Here is an 18,283-nt window from a genome sequence, read left to right on the forward strand (position 1 = left end):
ACAGCTTGTCTCCAAGTACTTCTGTTGTACAAGGACAGGTACAATATGCAGAAAGGAGCACTTACCCATGCAGCTTAAAGTGTTGTGCCCTTCAGCTTTACTAGAGATAAACCAATTACTTAACAGCCAGCTGCTGGTGAAAATGGCCGATCCTTTCTCCTTTTCCCTTTCCTTCCCCTTCCCTACCTCAGCCACTCCCCTCCACTTCTTCAGCTGGTCTGACCCAAGCCTGAGCCAGTTTAGAGAGCTAAACAGGCAGAAAACAATATGCTTCCCTTTGTATACTTCATTTTCTACCAATTTAGCTCACTGTTGCAGTGGCCTGATGAGTATCTCTGCTGACAAGGCAGGGGGCAGGAATGCACAGCTGTAAACAGAGGGAGAAGAGCAGAAAACCCTTTCATCCGTAGCCAGTCATTCAATCAGGTAGGTGTATTAGCACCACACCCTGAGTGAGGGGTAGACAAAAGGGAACAACCCCGTTTTTCTTGTATCAGTCATAAACCTGAGAGAAAACAGACGTGAAATAGTTCCTTACCTATTCTCACAGTTATTTGACTTTCTTGAAATCACGAAATAATTTCCCACCCCTGTGTTTCTTCTTTACTCGTGCCAGAAGAAATTTTCATGGAGCCAGGCTATTAACTATCCTCATAACTACCCGCCAGCTATTAAGCCAGCCCCATGAGTAATGTATAAGAAACAAACCGAACAACACTTGCATTTCACTTCGGTTGTGCCAGAAAAAGATTGAGATTAGACAACTCCTTTTAAAGAACAGGAACACATTAAAAGGAAAATGTCTTTACAGCACAGAGTCTTATTCAATTCCATTTAAAACAATAAATGAGAGCAATATTAACTAATTCATTTTAACTGGGGATAATTACATTTAATCAGTTATGTTAATTCAATTACATAGGAAGAGAGATGCATTCTCATAGTGCTGGCATGCAGGATAGGACAAGAAATGCTCCAAGAACCCTGTCAGAAATGAAAGGATTCACATGATGAGAAACAGGAGACAAAGGAATTACCACCTCAGACTTGATCAGTGGCCCAGTCTAGTATGTCTCAGATGTCACAAGCACATAAAGCTTCAGAAGGTGAAAACGAACCCCCAAATAAACAAAACCTGAAAGACATGTTGGAGGATAAATCTACCACGACAAACTACAGTGTAATGGTTAGAAACTCTCTTAGACAAAAAGAAGGTCTTACATTCTTTATAATCTTTATTAGCAATAACTACTGGATATGGATAGTTTGTAAGCCAACTAGTTGCTTGATTTACCCTTGAACTCCTTTCTTAATCACTCCAGTGGTTGAGTTCCACTATCTAATTATACACAGAAGGTTAACTGGCTTACGCTGGATAAAGAAGCAATAGATATGTTATATCTTGGCTTTAATAAGACTTTTGATGCTGTTGCTAGATAGGAATGTATCTAATACCATAAGCTGGGTGTGAGGTCAGATGAAAATTCACTCCTTAAAAGAGCGATTATCAACATATTATTGTCAAAATAGAAATGGCAAAGGAAGCAGAAAAGATGTCGAAAAGTTCCCAAAAGGTGCTTCTCCTTCTCCAGCCTGATGAAACCAAAGGGAACTCCGGACCGCTTCCCCTGTTGTTCTCAGAGAGCACAGCAGTCAGAAGGATGGGTCACCACCAGTGACAGCCTGTGTCTAGGCAATTCTACACTGATGAACCCATAAAGACAATGTTTGAATAATATTTCCTACACCTTTTATTGACTGAATCAATATGGAAATCTGCATGTTTGCTATACATGAAAACTTCCACAGGCATATATTTACCTCAAATTTTATTTTGTTTAATAACTTCTTTGAAGTTTCTCTGAAGATTAACTAGGATCCAACACGAGGTTCCTCTTTTTCCAACAAATTGAAATATTCAAGCCACTGCTGGTTGGGGTGTGGGGGAGGATTTGTTTGTTCTCCCTCTGCACCACCCCAGTTCCAGTGGAGCCATAAATGGCCACGCCTGTTCTCAGATTCCTGGACCCATACAATGCAAGTCTCCGGGCTATTTTCCAGATCATAACTTTTATCGGTATATTCTGCCTAAATCTACCCTGTCAATCTGCAATTCACAGATGTGGAAAAAAAGAGGATTTCTGAGGTCTAGCGAGCAGCTCTGTACCAACGCAAGGGTAATACGTAGCTCTGTGGAATTCATCCTCTCTGCCCTCGCTAGCAGGCAGACCTTTTTAGGGAACTGTACTGCTGCAACTTAGAGCCTCTGGGAATCATGAGATTGTTTGAAGTCTTCTGAAGGCTCAGGGCTGGTAAAGGTGCAGGGATGGGGAAGACGTCATTAGGATTGGGGGAGGGATGGGGGCAGAGTAACCCTTATTTTAGAGGCATTACTCCTAGTTTGTTAGCCAAGATTCAGGACTGAGATGCACCCTCGAGTTGGCAGGCAGCATGCCGCACGAACTGTGCTTCATTTAGAAGCACAGAGATTCCCTGGAGTTTTCACATCTTATTCATGACTAAGCAGGCCTGGCTCAGCACTTGATTTTTTTGGTGTGTTTTATACCAAGTTCCACGTTTGCATACATTCCCAAATACTAACATTATCTTTTGACTTTTTTAGCATCAAGTTTGAAACTTTTACCTCTCCGTGACTTAATTATACCATGGCTGGAGTATGTGATCACCCGGTAACTCTGACAAAACCGTGACACGCTGAGAAGAGAGCAGCCTGATTTTGTTGCCTCCTTCCTCCTCTCCCCTCCCTACGCCAGCCCTCGCCCCCCGCCCCGCGGCAGGGTTATCTGCCACAGGCGGCAGCGAGGCGAGGCGCTGCGGGCCGGTCTCGGAGAGCGGGCTAACAGCCGACCCCGCAGCTGAGGCCGAGGGTGCTCCCTTCCCGCCCGGCCCGCGGCGCCTCTGAGGGGGCTGCGCGCGCCCGCCGGCCGGTTTCCGGGGGGGGGGGGGGGGGGGGGGGGGGGGGGTGTGTGTGGAGAGGCGGCCCGCGCCGCGCGTGCCCCCGTGCCCCCCCCTCCGCCCCGTCCCACTCACGTGGCGGCGCGCGCTCGCCTCCGCTCCGCGTCCAGCTACGACGACGCTCCGTCCGCCGGGGAGGGAACCCCACCCCGCGGCCAATCGCGTCCCGTCTTCTTCGAAGAGAGCCGGGCTCGCCGGCCAATCGCAAGCCGCCGTGCTCTGCGGCGCCCGGGCAACCCTAGCGACGGCCGACGCCGGTGACCGTCGCCATGGGCACGGGGACGCCAGCCCCGGGCGAGGGCCGCCACAGGGAGCAGCCCCCCCAGCGGCCCCCTTCCTCCTGGAAAAGGCCTGATGGGCTCCTGTAGGGCCTGATGGCAGCACCCACCGCCCCCGCCGCTGGTGTACAGCACAAAGAGCGAAGGCCATCATAGTATAGTTCAGTAGATTTTTATTGCTTTTACCAACATTACAAAAGATAATTTTATTCTAGCAATAATTAAAACAAAGGCTGCATCTTTCACATTGAAGACAAGTCCGAGAGTTGTGTTTTCTGTATAAACGGAATACTGATTCTACATTTGGAATAATGTTTTCATTTGCTTTGGAATTTGTAATAAAGTAAGAAAACATCATTGTAATTAGAAAAGCAGTCATAAAAAATTCGAACCGTACAGTATGGAATCACATTTCAAATCATCAGTATTAAAATCAAAATTGTGGTTCAGCTACAGGTGCTGAACCCTGGAAGACACCTTTGCACAGGAGCATCGGCAACAATAGAAAGAAAAATATTATAAACCATGTCTTGCCAATAAAATCATTTAGAAAAGTACTGATTTTCAAACTCATTCATTATTCCAAATAAATGTCAACAGATACTAAATTCAATATGAAAGTGTCTTTAGATTAACTTCAATGCCAACTACGAAGTCCTATAAGTTTTCACTAAAAATGTTACAAAATAAAATCGACTTAAAATTACTAAGCAATTTGCTTTATTTATAGCACTACTTTCACGCTGACTCAAAGCTGTGTGGCTCTAGTCTTAAAATTTGCCATAAAATAAATTACTGTTGGTATAAACAAAGTATTTCACACATTTGTACTGCACTTGATAATGAGTTTGACCTAGATGAGTAATTAAAACATTACTAATCATATAAAGCAAAAAGAAAACTAAAATCATTGTGGTGCTCATCTAACAGACTACATCTGTGAACTGAAAATCATGAACCTTTTATCTTATGATTTACAGAACATATGTACAAGACAACCCTTTAAAACGGTGCAGGCTCCGCGACATGACACCTATTTGTTACAGATATATCTTACAGCCCGTCGAACCTGCCTTTGCAAAGGGCACGGATTAGGAAGCTACCGTATAAAGACAGAGATGCAGGTGAAGCAAACGCCAACTTACGGGAGACCTCTCATTAAATGTAGAAAAAATGGCCAAGACATTTGCTTGAAAAACCCCCACTAGGGCACCAAATTCTACCCCAACAGGTTTTACGATGACAAAATTGGCAATTTGGAACATTTCACTGAATAACCTTAAGTTACAGCTGCAAAATTAATCTAGGAAGAAAGTGTACTTAATTTGGGCATATGTAAACAGAATGAAAAGTGTGTCATTGTAATACATACGAAAATGCTAAGAACAAAGTTTGTAGAATATAATTTAAACACGAGACTGCATTTTAAGTGAAATATTTTAGATGATAATTTAAATGGAGTGGTCAAAATTAAGACCTACACTTTATGTAAACATTCATATTTATAAATAAATTAGAGAAAGAAAAGAAAAAAAAAAAGGAAAAAAAAAAAAAGCAGGACTTCCTGAGGTGGCTCTGCAGCCAGATACACAGTAGCACTAAGCTCCATTCCGGGAAACCAAGGCATCTAAAAAAAGTGCAGGGCTGTTTATTTTCCTCTAACTGTTGGAATGGAAATACATTGGCGTAGTTTTTACAGGGCTTAACCCCTATGAAAAAAAAAAAAATCAGTGCACAGCAATTATCGCTGCTCTTTTGCATCCGTTAAGGCAAAACTTATATCTACATACAGTAAACTACATCCTTAGCCATTATATTTTAATACTATATGTGATTTTAAAGCAGAGAAGGTGTGAAACGAGCAGCGAATCACTTAACCATAGATTATCAATGGGGTTTTATGCACTTAATACCAGATCATCATGTTCTATTCACATGGGAAAAAAGTGCAAGCATAATATGCTACTGACCAAGAACACTGGAACTAAAGGTCACTGTCAACTGCTTTGCAAGTCATGGTATTTCTGGCACTGACTGAAATATCTACACAATTAAAATTAAATAAACACTGTGATTAGACTTGTGGGGCTTTGGTTTTGTTTCCTTTCAACTTTACTAGAAAATTACCCACTTCCTGTAATATAGACCAAAACTTAACCCTTCTGAAGTAGAAGCCAGACACAAGATGTGCAGCACCAGGGAACCCTGATTTCCGGTATTAAAGAGTTAAAAATCTAAGAGGCCATAATTTTTTGGGTCTTTGGAAATTGTTGTAGGACTGTGAACATGAAGTGTAAAATACTACTGGGAGGACCGGTACAAAAGTGATGTATTGTGGACAACGCTATGTAAACTGCCCAAAGTATCTTCCCCTCTTTCATTCAGGAAGAGCTACTTAGTAGTCAACAACTGACACACAGATGTATACTTTTTCTTTTTTTTTTTTTCTTTTTTTTTTTTTTTTTAAATAATGCAGACAGTTTTGGGAAACCATCTGCTACAGTTTCACCATATCTCAGTTTGACTAGAGGGGAAACGGGTATTTTCTGAAAGAGCACAGACTCAAGCTAAGGCACAAGCTACACTATTATCTAAGAATAAAGGAACATGTATACAAGTCATTACACAGTGTTAGTCAAACTGGTAATGCAGACCTCACTTGCTTTGCCACTGACCTGAGCCTTTGTTATGACAGTTTGGATAGCATTATTCGTATTGCTGTATACTAGGATTTACTTTCTTTAAACTGTCTTCTGGGAATTCAGCCAAATGAAAAAAAGGGGGGGGGGGGGGGGGGGGACGACCAACCACCGAACATTATTTAATTACATTACATTTAAAGGGAACGGTAACAGTTCATGTAACTTAAATTCTATTTTTAAATGTTTCTATTTATTCCCACCGATTGCTTTATTTTTGTAATATACAATTATCTTCTCTCCAAGTGACACTTGGCTGAACAGCACCAAAATTCCACCGCAAGTGGTAATTTCAGATGAACTCTGCCCTCCTCCAGAATCAGCTCCTTTTGCAGTTGTTGAGAATTCTACCACGTGGTCCATGGCAAAACTCCCAACTTTGCCAAAAGCAGAATTAAGCAAACAGCATCTTCTAATTTTAAATGAGCACAGATTCTAATTAAAGCCATTGTAATACATCCAGAAAGGGCAGGTGGCAATGCAGAATGTAAAGACATAATTTCAGAAATTAAAGCCAAAAATCTAAGGCGTAAGGCAAAAAAATATTAATAATGGAAACTGTGCAGGTAAGTGATCAAGATACTCATTTATACATAAAATTCTCATTATTTCAAATATTATAATGCTAAACACTAGAACTTGAAAATGTAAGTACAATAAATGCACTGACTGCATCTTCATCAGTGAGCCCAAAAAAAATCCCATTTACTTTAATAAATGAATATTTACTTTAATTCATTTTACATGATAAAAATTTATACTAATTAAAATAAATAAAATGTTTAAAAATAAGTTGGTGTACTATCATATATGCCCTTTACAATGGAGAGGATCAGAACTGTACACACAAATACCACAAGCAATTTGTAATCCATAAAATAATACTGATCATAAACCTATTACAGAATTAAACTACAGCTAATTTAATCAAATACACAGTAAATTTAAAAATTAATTAAGCAAGAAATATATTTGATGAGGACATGAAATACTCTAAAGTTTCAGTCTTAGAGCTGAGTAAATCAGACTCTGAAAGTTGATGGAAAAATATAAGTAAAAACAGGAACAAAATAATTCAAAAGTACTAGTGTGGTAAGTATGTATAACTTCCTATAGACCAAATTGCTGTCTGTAAATCCAATTTATATTGTGTAAACATGGAGTGTCCAGAACGGCAAATACCGACTTGGGACTGTAACTACAATTACTGCACTCATACTGCTACTGGACAATAATGAAAAATCAAGAGTGAATCTAAAAAAAAAAAAAAAAAAAAAAAGTAGTGGAACAGGGTATTTATATATATTTTAAGGATTAACTTAGGGCTCTAGGCCACTTCTGTAAAATAGGAGAGACAGAATCCAGAAAACACTAGCATATAGTGGAGACATAAAACACAGTAGTTCTTGTCAACAGCACATTAATATTTGTTCTAAGAAATCAAAAACAAAAGTATACCCTGCAAAAACAAGCAGTAATTGCCTGCATGGAAAACAAACTTCTGTAGCGAACATTACAAACAGAGGTATTGCAAATTTTAAGCAATGTGGACCAGTAATCGTCAGCAAAAGCTGATTTAACTTTTATGCACATATTGATTATTGAAAATAATATGCATTCATTACAATCTTCCTATTTAAAAATGAAAATAAAATTTCCAATAAAATAAATAGCTGAAGTGTGATTACCACTAATCTTATTTGTAGGAAAACCTTCTCATTATGCAAGCATATCTACAGTGCCCTAACCAATGGCAGAATTAAATACATGTCGCTCCTTAAATTGGAAATCACACTTCAATGGTATAATATCCTGCAGTGATATATATACACACACAAATACACGCAATTCCCCTTGGTTCAGTTCTATAAAGATGTTTCAGCATCCACGTATTTCACAACAGGCAAATCTTCCACATTTATTTTCACACTTTCTGGTTTTTCAGGGCTGTTTGAAAGCAAAGAGGAAAATGTAAGGTTTGGTTCACTTTAGCAAAGGTTATCTTTCAAAAATTTTATACTTAATGAACACTAAAAGTATTTATGTAAGGATACTTTTATGATGATGCATTTCTATCACATTCTAGTAATTGTTAAATACTATTCACAGGAACAGTACAAGCTTAAAGAAAGAAATCACCAAGATCTCATCTATAAATACCATTTCCAGTCCTACTGCTCTTGTTGATTCTATTGATTTGAAATTGTTTTGCAAAACATCTTTGGGGAAAAAAAAAAAAAAACCCACAAAACTGTCTAGTTAAAAATACTCAAACACACATAACAAGCAGTATTATTAATACTGTTTAATTATTGGGCAGGGAAACAATTTTCTTCACAATACAAGAGTGGGAAAACATTTCAGTCTTTTCAAAATGGGGAACCACACTTGTAACAACAGTAGAGGACAGTTAGAAATCTGCATAAGCATCCATTCAAGTGGAAGACCCTAAAGACAACGGCACCCGAACAACTGGCACTTAGGGACACAGCCACTGAACAGTGCTTATCCAAGGACAGAAAGGAATGTCCTGAGGTAGTTACAGGATAGTAAAAGAGAAATTGAAACAGCATAAGAGGGACGATTCTCTAGGCATGAATTTTAGAAGAGACAGCACATCTGTGGAGTTGCTCTTTAAGGAAAAAAAAGTATTAGAAATTCATGCAAAGAGAAACATTCTGGGATTCCTTAGAAAGTGTAAGTGTGCCTGGACTCTGCAGAGTCTATAAAATATGAGAGATGGTGGAGGTAGAAGGAAAAAGAAATCTGGATCAGTTTGGGAAAGGCCAACAAATCTAAAAAATATTTTTTTAAAAAAGGTAAGACTTTTACGAAATAATGCCAACCCACACAACATGTCACCTGGAATTCCAAAAGACATTGCTTGCTTCAAGCTGCATCCTATTTGAAACCTATAAATCTGAAAATAGCAGTGCCTACAGAACCATTTTTACCACAGCACCAAACATCTGTCCATGTTATCAGATGAAGACTGTTACACAGAAATCTTTAACAGAACTAAGATGAAAAATTTACTGGGAATTACCTTTGACTGAGCAGTGGTGACATCTCTAAATCTCTCCAGCACGGACTATACAAAAAAGGGTAGCAAATTCCTCAAAACGGCAACCAATTAATTGAGGTAAGGCTCAAGGAAGTCCTGCCTTCTAATGTTTTCCATGTTCATGCAATATCAGATTGCTTCTTGAAAGAGCTAGTTTCCAGCACCAGTGTTTTTTTATTTTCAATTTGTAGTTTTAGCAAGTTCCCTTCCAAGATGCAATTTTTACCATACTAATCTCAAGCGGGGCATGTTATAGAATCAAAGGGAAATGTCTTATAGCAATATATATTAAAAAAAAATGGACTGAATACTGAATATGACTTAAGTAGATCAAAAAACATTGCAAACTGGTCAGAAGCCTAATTCAGTAGTGCTGCATATAATTTTATACTAACTTAACCTACTCAGGAAACATGAAAGCACAAGATGGAGTTGTACTAACTTCTAACTGCCTGAAAACCAAATCTAAAAATGCTAGTTCATCTGGGAAGAGAAATACAGGTCTGTATCTCTTCAAGCTTTATACACCCAATGACCATCAGATAACGTACCAGAAGCATCCACAAATTCTGTAATAGGTTTCTCGGAACTCAGCATGAAAGAAAATAAACAATTAAAATACGAGGGTACACCGACACACATACTCTGTTATCTATCTAATGCCTCTGTTATCTATCTTCCTGCCAGTTCAGCTTGTGTGGTACTCAAGTTTAAAAATGTTTAAAACATTTATTTAAACATTTGAAAGTGTTTAAACAATACAGGGTGAAGATTCACTGAAAATGGTGCCTGCACTAATGAGTTTCTTCAGCTTTTCCTATTACAATACCTCCAAGTTATCTCCTTGTCTCCTTCACCCTTGGTTGACCTACTGTCTGAGCAAAAAAAAAAAGCGTATTTCCATGCCTAGTTTGGAGCAATGCACGTGTTGAACAAACAGACGGTACACAGGTGCTAAGTGGCCAGTCACTACTACGGTTTCCATGATGCAAGCTAAACAGTACCTGACAACTTGGACAATTATGTATGAATGCTCCCTTACCACTAACTCTTCCACTGAGATGGGATTTTTACACAAAACTTGACAAATTCCATCTCTCTGAAACCTGTCTTCCTTTGACAGATTCGGCTGAAACGGACCAACCAAAAGAAGATGCACATATAGACAGCAGGATTGCATAAGCTTAGTTTTCCAAGTAAACCAGGCCAATTCTCCCCTCTTTCCTACATAAAAAATACTAAGCAATAGCTGCACTGTGATAGAACAGTCCACAGACACCAGTCCCTATAAATTACAAGCCTTTCAGGAAGTTGGGGATATTCTATACAAATATTCAGGATTTGGTTTGTTCCCCTTGATATATTCAGCCAGACAGGGAAGAAACTAGGATGGAACAGCAGAATGATTTAGTGCATACACACTTTCTTGTTTGACGGGGAGCTCACTGAGAAAGAGGCTCCTGGCCATCACAGAAGATGCATGTCAGCTTACAAGAAATGTTCATAGCACCAAGGACTCCTAATCTGTCCAGTACTTCATTCAACTATATTTCATTTCCAGTAAAGATAATACCTGAGCCAGGTTTCATATTTAGAGATTAAAGATGAGCTGGGGAAAAACCAACCAACCAACCCACCCACAGAAACAGGGGGCAGACCCTAGGGCAGGATAAAGCAACAATGAAAGTGCTGGACTTACCTTTTATTCCCACTGGCATTTGTAATGTTCAGGATCAAACAATTCCCATGCTCATATACACTCTAGTAAAGCTTTTAGAAACCCTAAGCCCATCAGAGTAGCATACAATTGTATTAATCAAGAGTAACTTTAAAATTGTAATAATACATTTAATAAAATAATTGGAATTTCTTATAGAAATTGTTTAACTTCAGAGTAAAGAGCAAAAATTAAGTTCAAATTCAAGTTCCTCAAAAGTAAAAAGTCAATGCAGATTTACAAACCACATATGCTCATTTTTTTTTGAGATACATTTCAAGAAATACAGGTACAGCTATTAGCTGCTAAACACAAGACCATAGTTAGAAAACACGTGAGTAATTATAGCTACCTCAGGTTAGCTCTGGTTACTTTGGCATTCTCAGTACTCATGGCAAGAGCCTTCCACTGTGCAGTTTTGGCCATTTCGTCTGATATGTTTACAATTGAGGGATCAACACTAAAGAACAAACATACTTTCTGGTTAGTATTCAATACCTTGCAACAGCATTATACTTACTGTCACTCATCATTTACATCAGTTGTGCCTTCTTTCAATATTTACGCAGCCACAAGTTGAGTTCATGTCTTACAAATGTATTTCAATAAAAATTTGAAAATTTAACTCGCTAGCGCTGCCTTAATCACATAGCATCTTAAAACAGTTTTTCACATAGATACCACTAAGTCATTGAGAACAGTTGAGAGATGTCTCGTTTCTAAATTACCTGTAACTTCAGAAAATTATTTTACATGCTCAGAAATAATGAAATTAATCACACTGTTCTGCTAAGGCTTTAATAAATCAGAACTATTTTAAGTTGTTTCCAGGAAATAAGAGCAAAAGGGCAGATGTTAATAAAATTTTGAAACTGGTAACTCAGTTGAAATTTAAAACTAGTAAAAATCTAGACATCCCAATTATCTAGACAGACTTCAAGTTAATTTTTTCCTGCAGAGCCTTACTAGACATTTTTGAAAGTTTTTTTACCACTATCCCCCCAAGTCCTACAGAAGATAAGTTCACCCTCACAGATGGTAAGCTTTCAAAAACTATTTCCCCCTTTGCCGTCAACACATTTATATGTACAGCAGACTTAGGTGTTGTCTGTAGATACGTTTTCTGTTCTGTTCCATACTTAAGCTTCAGAATCTACCCCAATGTATCTGTAAGAGTTCTTCAAATTGCACAGAAGTCTTTCAAACCCATTTTTCCTCAGAATCCACACAAGATGCAAGACAGTGAAATATATAGTAAACACACATGCGCACAGTTGATGAAATCATAGTTCTACTGTGAGAGCAAATAGCAACTCAAATGTTTTTTAAAAAAGCTTTAGCATTTTCATTTGAGTCGCTAAAGTCTGATTAAGCCTGCTCTTAGAGTATACAATAGCACTCAGCAGGAATATCTGTCTAATCCAAAAATCTGCCTGTTCTCAGATCAGGGTAGACCTGACACTATGCTAGATCCACAGGAAACCCAATTTTTAAACTAGGAACTCTTGGTATTAGAGAGGCAAAAAAAGATGGCAAGCTGTTTATCTGTCACGTCTTCCGGGTGTGTTGAACAGTTGTAGAATATCTGACAACTAAGCTGAAAACATCCCCAGTAAGGGAGATACACGCTGAGACAAAACGCTTTCCAGTGCTGAAGGAACCCTCCATGAGTGAAATTCCAGCACTTCCTTTTCTGGAAGAGAACCGGCAACTCTGTCCTGACATTTGCTTCCAGAAAATGACCTTTTAAAGTAAAAATGGCTGCCTGTAAAAAGGTTTTTTATATCACAGGAATTATAGACTTTAGTCCTCACTTAAAGAAACCATCAAAGAACTGCACACTTAGACTTTTTCTGAAAAATCCAAGTGGCTGGTAAACACACGGCTCAACTGATGCTATTAGTTGCTTAATACTCAGAATTTCATGCACAGTAACACACAAGTATTCCACGAAAACTGACCAAGGAAGCTTCTTCACCTTGAGTACAGCTGGTCGAAATTGAGTCATCTGATCTGTTCAAGATGGTCATGTAAATTTATAATTAGGATGCAGCTTTAAAGAACAATACAACATAAAAATGCTACTATAGCACCATGAGATATACCTTCATACTTCCTAATCATGGCTGAGTTACAAGCTTGGGAAAAAAAAAATAATTCAACTCATACACAACCAACTTTATATTAAGCAAATTACAGCACATGACACAAAAACTCTTAAAAGACTAACATTTTAGTATACCTGTATTTTAGGGTTTTTACAGGAAAATCCAAATTTGCTTCTCCATATGCAAGGTGTACACTTTCATTGTCCCCTGTCTGAAGCATTCTCTCTGCTTCCTGTAAATTCCAAGTAAAAAGCTTATTAAATTATTCATGCAGCAGAAATCAAAGAAGTATCTCATGCTGACAGTTAATTTTCACAGGGCTAAGGGGCATTTCTCTGTATATACTGAAGTTGAACGCAGGAGATATAGTTTAAGGCCTTTTTTCTTAGAAGTGTTTTATCTAGGTAGGGGGGATGGGGGAGTGGGGAAGGAGGGTGTTACAAGTTTTGTAAGGAATTCAGCTAGCTGGTGTACAGTTAGGTATGACTTTTATGGAGAAGTTATACAAGCTATATTACTATATTATTGGTAACTAGCAGTTGGTTTTAACTACAGCTCTGCAAACACACACAAGCAAAATGTCCCTGATATGATGAACAGTTCTGTGATTAATTTAAGCAGGGTGAAGATCCCTACTCCACTGCTTTTGTCTCCCACCCACACCCACCTTCTAACCTGATGAAAGACAAAGAAAACAACATTTTGTGCTAAAAAATGCTTCTTTTCACTTTGCTTGCTAATTTTGATCACAAATAAGAGTCATAGCTCATAATAGCATCATTGAAACAGTGAGTTAATTGCCAGTAATAGTTCCTCTAGTATTAAATCTCATTAGTAAAGAATTTAAAATTGTGTATTTGGTATATAAGGTCATATGCTCAGGCCACCTAAAATTCTTTTAAGTCTCATTGAGTATTTTCTAGTAATTTACAACATGCTTAGTTTGATTGTTTTCACACTTACTGCTTTCTCTTTTTTCTTTTTGTCATCTTCTTTCTTCTTTTTACTTTCTGGCATAAGATCATCAAGCCAGCTAAGCTCTCTTTTGGTGAAACATAAATCCATGAGTTTGCGAATGAACACTAATGCTAGAACCTTAAGGGAACCAGAAATGGAATAATTTATATTAAACTATTTAAATGAACAAAAATGCACATACACTTTCAGTACATTCAGAATCTTTAACTGAAGCCCTTTTTTGTAGTGCTGGTTTTATCTTACCACGAAGTTAAATAATTTCCACTTTCAATAGCTATTCACAACTGAATTCCTTATTTTCTCGGAAATTAAATAAGTGAACAACTTGTACTACAGGTTCTTTTGTTTCTTTCCCACTCCCTTCTTTCTTAAGGCAGCAAATACGTTCTGAAGGGATCCTGGATGATGCACGTACTCTTGGAAAATTATTAACTTGTAAAACAGATAACTTACCATCATAGGGAAAACAACAGCAGCTGCAGAGGCTTTAATCACCCACAACAGAACTAGACAAGTGAGCTGAACAACTGTAAAGATATGGACCTTCCAGAGTGGCACATAACGTAGATAAATCAGGTCGGGTTGATGTTTGGCAGGCATTCCGAACAGTTTTATACGGTCAAAAAACTGCATTGAAAAATAAAATCACCCTTCAGCTAATTATTTTCTCTCCCCCCTCCCCCCCCCCCCCCCGAAGGAAATAAGCATTTTTAGGGGACTCCAGAAACATAAATTAATCCCAAATAAAATACTAATGAAGAGCACTGAACATTCAAGGGGGTAGGACTGGGGACTGTTTTGTTTTGTTGGGTTTTTTTCCCCGCCTCTCATTACTACTATAAAAATTCAGAATATTTCAGAAAATTCGTTGCTTAGCTACACTACTGAAAGAATGAATGCAAACAACTGCGAAGTGAAGGTACAACACAGTAAGAACAAATACCTGAACATGACACTCAGGAAATTATCCTACATACTATTCAGACAAAATGGGCTAACTTTATTGTTGCTCAGAAAGTCATGAGTTACAGTTTCCTTTTCATTTAGTGTTAAGCAAAAGCAAATTGCTCATTAAAATCAGACTTTACCTGAATGCCTTTTAATGAAGATACTCCCATGTAAAGAAAGACACCATACAAAACTGGCATTGGAATAAACTGGGGAGGAAAAAACACCCACACAGTTACTTGTGGAATCAATGTGGCATAACACAGCAGTCCGTATTAGTGAAAGACATGGACCAAGTTATTTTTTACTTTATATTTTACTTAAGTGAAATCTGTAAAAGCTGAAGCTTTTTATTTATTGAGAAAATATAGGCATCATTAAGTAGCAAAAAAATCTAGAGCTAACAAGTCTATCATCAGGATTAAGAAAGTAGTTCAGTCTCGACTGCCCATTCATTCAATTTTCTAGGTTGCAACCAAGATTTCTATCAATGCTACGTATGCTGGTTTATGTTGCTATCTGATAGAACTGTATTGAGACTATCAACTTCATGCAATTGCCATATGAAGTTACACTTTCGATGACTAACCTTGCATTTCTGGAGCAAATGAAACACAAAGCCCACCATACCTACAGAGCTACAAAAATCTTCTAATTATTCACGGCTAATTTTTGCTCTAATAAGAAGATCAATTTAAAGCTTACTGAGATAATGAAGTTGTCCACTGATTTCAGCGGCACTTACATCAAACCTCTACAGCCTACACAAAGCAAGCAAAGCTTTCTTTGCTCCTGAATTCATGAAGCTCCCAAGTAAAGGATAGCCAAGATACAATTCGAAATCTTAACAAAAACTGCTGCTCTCAAACCTGAACAAAAGCCTTTACTGAAACCTAAATAGTGTGGAATAAAACTATGCCTTAGGAATTCATTACTGCATATATATGTGTGTATGTGTGTGTGTGTGAGCATGTATATATATAACCTAGCGTCTTCACTGTAAGCTGTATAATTTGGCATGCTAGTACTTCATTTATGTTAACTTCTACTGCATTAGATCAGTATAAATCCATACATGGAACAAAAGCACAGCAACCTACACATGCAAGGCTTTGTTCTCCTTCCTTCTTTTGAACAATAACAGCCATTCACATTGAAAAAGACAAACATTTCATAAAGAGCAAACAGTAATAATTCCGTTCCTATTACCCTTGGGTTCCATAAAAAAATAAAAGTATTAGTTTCTAAGAATCAGCTGTTAAAACATGGGGTAAACATCTAGCTTCAGCAATCAGCACCTTTATCTTTTGCCTTTGAGCAACAATAAATCTATTTCCATATTTCTGATTCTGATAATTTGCATTATACAGCTGAGCTCTTGGTAGCTTTTCAACCAGAGATTGTCAAATCTGAATACTCATTTTTAGTAACTGCTACTACCTTATTGTTTTCAGACCTGTACATTCTTTGACACATACAAATGGTCAACTGTTAAGAATTTATAATATGTAGCTCTAATTACTAAACTATAGCTGTATGTTCACAGGTTTATTTCTTCCCGTTATCTAAACTTAAACAGCCATTAGAAGCTACCTTTTTGTGAAATGACTTGTGATCTGTCTCTAAACAGACTTTTACAAAGTTCTTTAAAGGTGTTAGCAATTATGCAATTTATGCCATATCTGCTATTTTGGCAACAAAAAGATGGTTTTTTCATTTCTCCTTTTAACTACTGGATTTGAAACAACAAAACAAAAGTTGAACGGATTTTACTCAAATCTGAGCAAAAAGCCAACTGAACTGATTGGTTTTCTTCCAATAAAGTCTTCGGAAAGGCACTATGGATATAAGTTAAGAGACAAAGTGTAAATTGAGGCCTCAATACGACCTGCGAAAATCTCTATTACATTGTGATGATGCATAAGATAATCTTGACACTTTAATCATCAAAGTAAGTTTCATAAGCTGAAGATAAGAATGAGAATTGAACAGTGTCACTTCTGATGATCACTTTTTAAACCAGTTGTTTCTGTTTCTTCTGCTATATTATGTTACTTCTGCTCAAGTAACTTTATGCCTTTATCACACTCCTTATCTCTCTACATTTATGCACTCACGTAAAAACTACAGAACTATTTTAGGCAACGTGGACTCGAGAAACTAAAAAATAGCTGGCAAGAAAGTCAGGTAACATGGACAAAGGTTGCTTTCTTCACTACATTTCTAGCTTGCTCAGATTTCATTTTCTTGCATCTCCCCCCATTGATTCTATTCAACTAACACCTGTTGTTAAAAAGGCAATTTGAGAATGAGTCCAGGCATATTTTACTTAACATAATAAAACTTGCTAACATTATGAAATGCTAAATCACAATATCAAAATCAAAAGCACAAAAGAAAATACAAATATTTTGGAAAATCTGTCCTTTACCTTTAACACAGAGGTCATGAAAACTGACAGCCCCATCAGGACAAAAATCATCAATCCTGTCACACGCTGCTCCCGGATTCCCAAAAACTTTGGTTGCTCTCCTGGTGCTGAGCATTCAGATTCAACTTTCAGGCTATTAACATGACTTATAGACAGGACAGTTGCAGCAACAAACCACGGTAAGCCCATGACAGAACATATCCCCAACATAACACCAACCATGAGCAGATCAAGATGATAACCACAGCCTTTCTGTAAAATTAAGCAAACAAATCATTTGATAAACTTTCTGTTTATATGATACCATATTTATAACTTAGTTGGTAAATAACAGATAACTACAGGAGTCAGATACTTTGAGAATGTCCACAAAATTATGTTTGTTCTTTATTAGTCAATATATACATTTATTTAGGAGCTGTTGGTAAAGTTTCACAGACTTACAGAATGAATCTGATTTAAGATAAAGTTGACTTACTCAACATTAGAGTTCTGTGAAAATGACTTTTACCTTCAGCTTATGCTCTTTCCTGTTTATAATAACAGCTGTTATTTGTTGATCCATGAAAATGAGAATGGTACAGAGTAAAGCAGGAACAGCAGCTATCAAGAGTGTCCACCAAGGATTGGTTCCAAGAGGATCTATGAACCATCCTCGGTCTGGTCGGGTGGGCTGAAAAAACCAACATCAACAAAAAGAATTAAATGACTAACATAAAATGCAGATTTTACTGCTACAAACAGCTGCAATGAACAGATCAACAGTCTCTTAAATATGTGTTTAGATTTTTTTCCCCATGGCCTTGATCAAAAGACTGATTTAGCTGTTACATGTAAGTGTGACACTTATTTGGAAAAAAGTAAAACAAATCCATTCCATTCCTTCATTTCTGCACATTTGCACAAAAGAATGCTTCCTTTTCAGTGATATTATAATATAAAGCATAGTCTGTCAGATGAGGCATACAATCAAAACAGAAAAGGGAGATTACTTCATCAACTACATTGTAAGTAAAAAAGATAAAATTCTGTTTCTACACAGTTCCATTGTTCTACTGTCTATGAAACTGCAAGCATTTAAGAA

At 37.6% G+C, this 18,283-nt stretch overlaps 1 protein-coding gene across 4 annotated transcripts in view; it reads right to left on the bottom strand.

Moving 5' to 3' along the window:
* Positions 1 to 3,410: 3,410 nt before the first annotated feature.
* The window catches only part of SLC4A7 (solute carrier family 4 member 7), a 100,964-nt gene continuing 86,091 nt past the window's right edge, over positions 3,411 to 18,283 (bottom strand). For all 4 annotated transcript variants that reach the window (XM_075493191.1, XM_075493188.1, XM_075493192.1 and 1 more), the window contains 8 exons: positions 17,711 to 17,872; positions 17,200 to 17,451; positions 14,909 to 14,977; positions 14,274 to 14,447; positions 13,806 to 13,937; positions 12,977 to 13,074; positions 11,087 to 11,194; positions 3,411 to 7,900 (listed from right to left, as the gene is read on the bottom strand). In XM_075493191.1, the coding sequence (XP_075349306.1) occupies positions 7,819 to 7,900; positions 11,087 to 11,194; positions 12,977 to 13,074; positions 13,806 to 13,937; positions 14,274 to 14,447; positions 14,909 to 14,977; positions 17,200 to 17,451; positions 17,711 to 17,872 (1,077 nt within the window). In that variant the 3' untranslated portion in view covers positions 3,411 to 7,818. The remainder of the gene's footprint in view (positions 7,901 to 11,086; positions 11,195 to 12,976; positions 13,075 to 13,805; positions 13,938 to 14,273; positions 14,448 to 14,908; positions 14,978 to 17,199; positions 17,452 to 17,710; positions 17,873 to 18,283) is intronic.

The sequence above is a fragment of the Mycteria americana genome, chromosome 2 (genome assembly GCF_035582795.1).
Source record: "Mycteria americana isolate JAX WOST 10 ecotype Jacksonville Zoo and Gardens chromosome 2, USCA_MyAme_1.0, whole genome shotgun sequence".
Classification (NCBI taxonomy): Eukaryota; Metazoa; Chordata; class Aves; order Ciconiiformes; family Ciconiidae; genus Mycteria; species Mycteria americana.